The sequence below is a fragment of the Lingula anatina genome, chromosome 3, assembly GCF_051362555.1.
Source record: "Lingula anatina isolate TDL-2025a chromosome 3, LinAna3.0, whole genome shotgun sequence".
NCBI lineage: Eukaryota > Metazoa > Brachiopoda > Lingulata > Lingulida > Lingulidae > Lingula > Lingula anatina.
Window position 1 is genome coordinate 30,754,201 of NC_141769.1, and position 10,145 is coordinate 30,764,345.

The following is a 10,145-nucleotide window of genomic DNA, read 5'->3' on the forward strand; positions in this document are numbered from 1 at the left end:
AGTGACGCTTTCCTGTTATCAGTTTGATGTTTGAGATTTAAGGGGTTATCCCGTATCTTTTCGCGAAGATATCAATCACAAATACTGTATCTGCAGTATCATCTCCTGATTCTGACGAATGTTAAAAGCAAGGGGCGGGGTTAATATAGAAAACCCGGTGTCCTAGTGGAAGGGACTTTTTTTTATCAAAAGATACCAACTCTAGATCTGATCCGTATCAAATATTTGCATGCTAAACTGCATTTCGATACTTTCACATGTGTTTCTTTGTTCATTTCGACAAGAGAGAAGACTGTCACAATTGTTTGTTTTTTCTTTTGATTAATTTTTATTTCTATATAACTTCTAAGTATTACTTATGTAATACATGTATTTCGTTTTATTTCATCAATCCAAAATTCAGTGCAAAATATGTAGTGGAAAACATCTTCACGCACCCCTGTTTAGGGCTTAGAAACTCCAGCCACAGGTGTACTATTATCAGTCTATAGAAGAGCTATTAGCATGCCAGTTTGTTAACCGCGTCGTCCAGGCGAGGAATAAATGGAAATACTTAACGCGTTCGAGTTACGGTTGAGGAAATCATTAATATCCATTTGTGAATTAGTAGTAGTTTAAACGTGAATCTTTAACATTTATTTCACTGAAAATAAAATATTTCTATTCTTGGTTACTCATTTCCAAGACTGAAATAAAATTAAAACAATTCCACCATTTTAAAGCAATCCACGAACCTTCATAGATTTTGAATTTAAATTATTTCATTCCCACACCTTGGCCTAAATAAGACTAGCCCGTTTTTGTTTGTTTGGTGTTTGAACCTCGTACGAAACTATTAATCCGTGTCAAATGCCCTGTGTACACTCTCCTTGACGCCTCCCAATACTGACAAAGCCGCAAAGAATGTTATCGAGGCCGATATTTTCGAAGTTTTAATTTTTTTATGAATGATTTAAAAGTCTTTTTGTCGAATTCGAGCGTCTTAAAATTACTGTCAGCATCAAATCAAGGAAAAACTAATCCGTTGAACGATAATGATTACAACGCTGTTGCTTGTCATTCTACATTTCGTCGCTGTGCTCATCAAGGGTAACGTATTTCTTAGACTATCACTTTTTACGATTAAAACAATTATGTTTAATTTGAATTTTGTTTGAAAATTTGAGGTATATCAAGATTTAACTGTAACATTGTTTTTTTTAGATGCCTTTCAATATTATTTTGTAATTTTACGAATACGGGATGATATATCAATTTTTGATTGCCTAAGAAGGAATACGGATTATCACGGAGAAATAAGCAGATATTTATTTCTCGTTTACATATTGATGGAGCCACTAAGAAATTTAGCTTTTATAATAATTACGGAAAAACGTTGCTTTAGGTAATGTAATATACTTCAAATTAAGATAATATAATTGCATATTTACGAAACTAGATGCCTTAGAAAACGTAAACACATCTTGCCTATCTATGGAACTCACCAGAAACAGTCATTAAATCATCTTCGTCACTTCGTTTTGCCAAAAATGTTTAAATGATAATAATAACAACAATGAAAATAACAATAGCTTTAGTATTTCTAAGTTAATACGATTAACTGTTGAATTGGAAATCTGTCCTTTTGGTTTTCTCGTCCCATCTGATTTGCATTTTTATCGCAATATTGTCGATCAATGTATTTGATATTTAAAATGAGCACAGTTTTGTTGAAATACATGTAACATTTCGATATCCCTACATCTCATTCAGTTTCGCGTTTGATTTTTGAGCAAAATGCACAAAAAAATGAAAAGCAAAGTACATGTACAACTGTAAATTGCGAGCCCTTTTTGTCACTTAGACTTTTATTTTATTATTATTTTTTTTTAAATTTTGATAAAACTTTTCTATCAGTGTCTGAATAAATGACTATAGTTAACATTTCATAATTCTTGTTTAATTCTATTTGCAAATCGTTGCTTTTGAAAAAGGATTCCAAATCGTATTTTGAACATATTCCATCAGTAATGAAGCACACGTTTTAAAGTTGGCCACAATTGACATAGGGCCTACCTTATTTACAGGCAGCCACTTTTGTGGATCAACCATCAACTGGAAGCCTTCGGAAACAGATGTAAAACAAGTAATAAATACTATCATCTCATTTATCTCATTTATATCTCAACTGAACTAAAACTCCGTACCTTTTAATGAAGTATGAGTGTGTGTGTGTGTATGGGGGGGGGGGGGGGGCTGCATGGTGTATTAAAAAAAGAATGCATTTGAAATCTGATGTTTAATTTATTAAATTTTTTAATCTTTCATATTTTCTATGCGGTCCATTGTATTCATTTTGAGTGTTGGGGATTATTGGACATAGTCTAACAGTCGAATTTATTGCTAGAACAGTTTTAATAGTAAGCACCTTCGTCTACTTTTCATCCTAAAAACGTGTTTTTTAACAAAGCTTCCATAAAAGTTTCCATAAATCACAGATTCGGTATGTCCAGTTTGTTATTGGGCTGCAGGTCATCTTCAACTGGCAGGCAGCATGGACTAAGGGTGCAGGACCATGTGGCGCTGGGTGCACTGACGCCAGTGTTGGTAAGAACGGTTCTCTGTCCCAGGGGTTCTGGCAGTGTCTGGATGGGTGTGGCAGGTTATTGAATCTGGCACAGCACACCTACGTGCTGACGGGCGTTAGTGACTTTGAACGGTGGGAGCAGGGGGAAAATACCTTCAGCTATACTTTTCCTGATCAAGGAGAGTATCAGATTGGGTAAGTATATTCACTCTCCTTTTTTCTGTCTGTCTGTTTGTGTGTCTGTTTTTCTGAATTTATTATTGTGAATAATCGTATTTCCGTTATTAAACATTACGTGACAAAATTTATATTAATAGTGCTGAAAACCTTAATTGTTACCGTTAAGATTTTAATTATTAAATTCAATCTTTGATTTTAAGAAAGATCCATTGTTTTGGACCCCGTAAATATGTTTTGTTGGTTACAGCCTACATTTCTTATAAGTCTGCTTGCAGATCCTATTTAGTTTCATTGAGACTAATCTTGACATTGATGACATTTCCGTCACCCCAGGCCAGCTTCAGTTTTAAATGTTCAAATCACCGGTCCGTTCTACAATAAAAACAAATGATTTTAAAATTAAAGCACCATGTATTTAGGTTTTTGTAGATAATGCTATCTACGCCCGGCTCGAGCTCTGTGATTGATCAAGTAGCCCTGAAAGAAATACTTCTCCAAATGCAAATTTTTCTCTTTAAGTTGCTTAGGCAATTTATTATAATTTCCATTATAATCTAAGATTCACGGGAAACGCCTGGCGAACTTTGAGTTACGGCACCGGTGGTAGTTGGCGGATACAGACGGACGTCGATCTGGGAAACCGCAGTGATATCGGGCGCCCTAACAGCAGCCCAGTTGTTGCCAGCAAAGGTATCTACAGGTAATCAAGATCCCCCAACCTCATGTTAAACTGAATTGGTTTTTTCTACGTTATTTGATTAATGTGTGCAAGGGCTACAATTATAAATTTATACTGTAGTACGAAGTGAAATATTTGGCAAAATTAAGCAAGTATTTCATAGGTAGATTTATGACTGACGAACTGAGACATTCATACTGCAGGAATTGGCAAAAGTCCCATAAAATGGACCAATATACGCAACCACGTGAACAGCAGGGAAATTAGCTTGTGAGGAGTTTTGAAGTTGCTACTTCTGCTTCTACTGGAAAAAACATCGAAAACGAGAAAAGATATGTTACCATCTAGTATTCACCCTCAACACATCGTTCGCGTTATGGATATTTATTATCAGAAATGCACGAAGTGAAAAGAGTCCTAAAACATAACATGCCAGGACATATCTCAGATGTTTACACCACTTGCCCTCCAGAAAGTTCGAAACGATTTAGAATTGATTTCCTTGCAAATTGATTATTTGAAAAATGTGAAATAAGTTGGATATTTTAAGTAAAAGTCTCCAGTTATTCTAAAGTTAACAGCATTTGGACAGCTACTTGTTCATGTTTGAAAATGACCGGTGGTACCAACACTGACGACCGCCTTGAGAATCTATAAACATTCGTCTCATACTGGTGACAAACTACCAGTCCTTTTGATAAGAGTGACAGTTAACTAAGACCCCGTGTGTCTTATCTTAAACATCTACTTAGAGGTCAATAAACAATACTTAAGGTACGTCCAGTGGGGTATGGTCACCTTGCAGGGGGCAACTGGACGCTATGGGAATGTGGCGTGCTGTACCTCAGCACGTGTTCTTGGTGGGGCAGAGGTACAGCGCAATCCAACCATTTACATAACACACACTAGGCGCAGTGTTTCATCACCGGAAGAATTTTTTACAGGGAATCACAGGGGACGTCGATGCTCAAGGCCAAACGCTTTAGGCGATACCACTTAAGAATATATAAGTCAAAACCGAAACGCCTTTTATTGAAGCTTCTCTAGAAACCCGTTTGTTTGGATACATAATATTAATTAATTCTTATTGTTTTATATATATTTATACCATGGTTCCCCATTTTGACAATGTTTTTATTGTTTTAAGATAGTGTTACATGTATGACTTTGTATGGACCCTAATCAAAAAACAAAAATGACCGTCAATGACGATCAAATTTTATTAAAAGCATGGTTCGTAGTTGCAGTAAGAGCCAAGTGAGTTACAGTTGATATCTATTGTAAATATTTTTATAGTTTTAATTGTCAATTGACACTGGATTTCATTTTTAAACAGAGGGAACGCTGACTGCAGGTTTATTCTCCACCTTACTGTGGTGGACCCGGACCGCGACACCGTAAGATGCAGATGGGCAAACGGAACTGATGAATGTGCCAGTATTTGCCGCTCGCTACCAAACGCCTTTTTAGACGAGGTGAATGTTTGTGTTGACATTTAATTCGTTAGACGATGGCAATGCAGTTATGTGAGTTTTTCATGTGTGCCATAATAGCAAATGTTTTTCAGTGTGTATTACGTCTGATGGAAACGCAGTAACAGTTTACTTTTAGAAATTCTTTTCTTTCTTCCCCTTTTTTTTTCGAAGATGGAAGTGGGGGCGGTGTTATCAAATTTTTGTTATACGCTTTTCCTGCATTTAGAAAACTCACACTGGATTGTTTTGAATTAATCCATCGTGTACATTTTGTATTGTCACAAACCATGCATAGCACTTTAATTTGGTGATCTTCGATATTTTGATGGCTCAAAATCCCGCGTCTGTAGCGAAAGAAATACATGAAATCGTGCTATGCTCCTTGTCTTTGGGTGAAAATCTGTTGTTTTTTTTCGTGTCATTCAGCTCACTAAACTGTTGATGGGTGAACGTGAGCTCTCTGAATACAGACTCGTTTCACTTGGCCTTAAGGTACTATAAGTATTCTCACTTACAGGAAAAATGTACCATCGAGATCAAGAACACTTCCCGTGCTAACGGTTACATTTCAAACGGATGGTACGCCGTGGCCATTACCATTGAGGATTTCCCAAGAAGCACCATTCGTCAAGGGGGTGTCATCAAAACTAGGAATGATAAACTCAGCTCAGTGCCCTTGCAGGTGGGAAAACGTATCATACCCCTGTATGCCTTGTTTTGAGCTAGTTAAACATTCTTTGGAAGGTTAAACGTTAAATCATATTTTTATCAAAAATTGGTAGTCTAGTTAACAGAATTGTAGTAAAAGTATGACAAGTGATTTGATATTTTAAAAAAATCTTATATCAATATTTGGTTGAGTGATATTACCGGTTCCTTGTATGGATACCAATAACACCAGACAGCAACAAGAAAAACAAGTTTTCAAATAGGAGCTCTTGAAGGATCGACTTTCAAGTATAAATAAATAAATAAATAAATAAATAAATAAATAAACACTTTGTCTCAGTTATCAATGATTTCTTTCTACACATTTTTTTCAGTTTTTAATCACGTTCCCAGATCTGGGTGTATGTGATGCTGCCCCCACAGTCTTGCAGTGCGGGGCAGCCACCAATGGTACAGTCTCCATTGCTAGTGGCTCCACCTTCCGCGGCAAGATATACGCCAGAGCGGCCAACGCATCTGCACCGTAAGCTGGCTCACATTTGCTTTATCGTCATCATCACCATTATTATTATTATTATTATTTATAATGTAATTATAGCTGTTGTTGTTTTTGTTTGAATTTTTTTCTGTATTCTTTTAATTGAATTCAAATTTAACCAATTTTGAAACTTTAATCTACTGTATATTACTGGTTATGCACAGCAGAAAATTTTAATTTGAATATTTTCCAGAAGATACCTTTGCTATAAGCCTGCAGAGAGATCTGATGGGCTGCTCTGTGCTTAGAAGGTTTTACAGTAAAATATAAATAAACCTACTAGCACACTTTTTTGGACATATGGTCCTTTCTTTTTTCAGAGTGACATCGGTGAACGTGGTGGGGCCCGTGGGTATGATCAAAGGACCCATAGAACCAGACGACCTCCACAGGCCAGGCACAGTGAGGATGAATATTACCTGGACGCCAAGACCCGACCAGACTGGAAACGTTGTCGTCTGCTGTGAGGCGGTCGATTTTGCAAAGTATAATATGTCTTCCTTGATTTGACAGCTTATCAAAAATTGGATGTCTCTCCTTTATGCCGTGTCACTTTCCATGAAGTTTAAAAAATAAGTGGATAAATGTACTAGGCTTATGAATGGCTGTTCTGGGGAGAGACGCGGTGAGTCACTTGCTCCCGCTTGCTTCAGGAACGTCCCCTCTCATAAGAAATATTAAAATATATACATAAACGTAACCCCTAGAACTTTCTTTTTGAATGGAATTGTTCACTCTTTAAACCGAGCCATAGATAAAATATGGACGTACGTAGACTTCTCACAAAGGCGAAGGCATACGTTATGCCCATTTTTAGGTTATGTTGATTTTCATTTTTCAGCCGTCCAAGTGAATCAGTGTGCGTCACATTGCGGGCTAACGGTATGCAGTGTTTACAACACGTGATAATGTGATCAAATGCTACTTGTAAAGTGAAAACTTTTATGCGGCTTAGCCATTCTTCTTGGCAAATATACATAACTTTTCATTTTTAAAACTAATAAAAGTCAATTATTTTTGAGGCTCGTCATTGTGTACAAAGTTAACTTTATCCGTCACCTATCATTTGACCATTTTAACAGCACGCAAGTATATCCATGTTTTTCAGATGATTGCATAAGCATGCCCTGTAAAAATGGAGGCACGTGTATTGATATGAACAACAACTACAATTGCATCTGCAAGCCTGGATTCACCGGAAGGAACTGCCAGATAGGTGCAGGTAAGTGAAAGTGAAACAAAGTTTGGAAATTGCTCTATAAGAAATGAAAATTTGTACCCGAAGGTGTGGGGAAACGTTTTAGTGCGCGATGAAATTCTCAGTTTGGTAGAATGGCGTATATATCTTCCATTTCCTTACTAAACAAGATCTACATATGCAACATACGGAAGGTAACACTTGATAATGCCTTATCGTAGAGACATTTGGAACAAAATATACTGTACTTTCGGACGCCTTATTGTCTGCAAAACGATCGTTGTTTGAAAAAAATCCATTTCTTTCAGAGACAGTTATGCATTATTCACTAACCAGACCGTTAGGAATCACATTGTTTAATGCATAGGCTACAAATAATTGCTAATCGTTTATCAACAAGGGCCGTTTATGGGATTTGGGTTCACTTAAATGACCCCCTGTCCTTGATAGATGTTCTCTGCATATATCCCAAAGGCATGCTACATCCTTTTAAAATAATGACTGACGATGCCCTTTATAAAAATTGTATTTATCCTTAACATGAAAATGTCAGAATGCTTTTAACCACCGTTCACTGGGCTTAAACCAAGCGAAGGAAAAACGGATGTTAGAACAATTAACGTAATCGTGGGGTTTTACCGAGATTGAAGCAGTAGTGAGTCTTTAGTACTAAAACAATACCCAATGCACTATTAATGCATTACATTTTTGCACCAAAGTTCCACGTTCGTATCCATTTTTCATTGTCTATTTACAGTTATTTCACCCACAACAAAAAATGCGCCCCTGAGCTCAGTCAAGCTGCATCCGACTAGGACCGTATTTGCCACAAGCCAAGCAAGCACCGATTTCAGTGTTACACACCAACCAGCGACGCCCGTTTTTGTCGCTCAATCAAGTCAAGTAACGGGTGAAAGAACCTCGCAAGAAACACCAACGACAACTCTGAAGCTTGAGCGCTGGCCAAATAGAGACATATTGAAATCTTCGGTCAGTTACTCTCCGTTTGTTTTTCTCCTGGCCCTGTTACTTCTACTGCCTTGTATGATATTTGCCTTAAGTCGGAACAGGAGCAGAAAGAGGTAAAACTATCACTCTGTGCTTGTATTTGTGTCCCGATCATTGTCTTTATTAATCCCCGTCTAGATGTGCACTAAAACAACGTAATACAAATAATTCTTTATCAGCTTTATCAGCTATTATCAGCTAATTTACAATATTACCAAAAGATGCGATTGTCATCATCCCGGATAAAACATGCTATAAATAACTGTTTTCAAAACATTAGTTACTAGGCAACTATACCAAAATTAGAAGAACAATAGCACGCCCTATCCGTTCATGCACTATACTTTCACTGTCACTGTATCTCATTCCCTGCTACTAGCTTTTAGATAAACGTGTACATTCATCATTGCAGACAAAAAGTAGAACCCTACGACGCCAGACGGCGCCAGGTGCCTCGGCCACAGCCAAAACCAAACCCTTCAGCGCGACAGAAACAGTCTGCCAGAGTGGAACAGTTGCACGTTATGGATTTCTAAAGTGATACGAACTTTCAATTGTTAAATAATGTTTTATCAGATGAAGGAAAAGAAATGAAGGAAAAGAAATGTCATACTTCTGAAAATCTCACAAGAGGTGTAACCTAAAAACAGTAATTTATTTTTAACAATATATTTTTGGTATGGAGGGTGTTACATGTATATCAAAACAAAGATATGCGTAAAACCTGAACTTTAACGGAGGTGAAAATATCTATACTACTGTACATGTGATACTACACATGAGTTAACTGGGAACATTAAAAGAATATATCTTATGCATGTGGAGAATAAAATTGATTTTTAAATTTTAAAAATGAAGTTTGACCAATTAAGATGATTGTCTTTTTCTCTACGCATCAGTGTAACTTGTAAGTCAGATAAAATAAAAAGTTACATTTATAAAATATTCTTTGGTATAATGATCTTGAGACTGAACGCATGGCCTCCGCTTTCGCTTCAGAGGTGAGCACTCTGCCATCAGACCATACAATCGGGATTGTACTGTTTTCGCTAAATTGATAATGTCATTTAAGTGCATCTAACATGATGAATTTACTAGTTGTATAATACATGTACTTAAAAAAGAAAGGACAGGTTGGGGTATATTTTCACGCTTTGTAGTGAATATTTTAATCACTTGAAGGGCTTGATACACATGGACAATATAAAACAGTAGTTCTCTTCTGTAACTATACACCAAGAGATTTGACACTGTTTAGTGGTGAAATAAATGCATATGGCATATCACATCTCAGTGTTATGTTGACTTTCCATTTATTCCCACTATTTTCCACGTCTGCTTGTAATGAGATAGCAGAATGCGCCAGTGCCTGGTTACAACAGTGGTGACTGCTAAATGGATAAATACATAGATATACACTCACTGTACATGTACATACAAACGGGACATAGCCAATATACGGCATATGTGGCAGTGGCGGATTTGGGGAGGATGATAGGGGTACCCTCTTGAAATTAGAATTTTGACTACCTGAATCGTAAACTGTACCAAAATACCAACATTTTTCGGGGCCCTTTAGCGGACCCAGAACTCCACACCAAGGGGGAGGGACATATGACATATAATATAATATAATATATTATAAGCCCCCGGTACTTCAGCCTATTTATCACGTTGTCCTCATGGCAGGAAATGGCATAAACTGAAGTCTGGCTGCGAACCGGTTGGTGATCACTGCGTACTGTATCATCTCTGGTAATTCATCCACTCGTCCAATTAATCACGATGTAATTGCTTGCGTAACCTGGAACCATCTATCTTAACGTGTGTTA

At 37.0% G+C, this 10,145-nt stretch overlaps 1 protein-coding gene across 1 annotated transcript; it reads left to right on the forward strand.

Moving 5' to 3' along the window:
- Positions 1 to 2,199: 2,199 nt before the first annotated feature.
- On the forward strand, positions 2,200 to 9,593 carry LOC147763217 (uncharacterized). The gene is made up of 11 exons (XM_087008782.1): positions 2,200 to 2,205; positions 2,478 to 2,761; positions 3,306 to 3,446; positions 4,762 to 4,900; positions 5,418 to 5,582; positions 5,944 to 6,092; positions 6,428 to 6,592; positions 6,949 to 6,989; positions 7,216 to 7,329; positions 8,063 to 8,387; positions 8,726 to 9,593. The coding sequence occupies exons 1-11, from the start codon at positions 2,200 to 2,202 to the stop codon at positions 8,847 to 8,849; spliced, it is 1,653 nt and encodes a 550-aa protein (XP_086864908.1). The 3' UTR covers positions 8,850 to 9,593.
- The last annotated feature ends 552 nt before the right edge of the window (positions 9,594 to 10,145 follow it).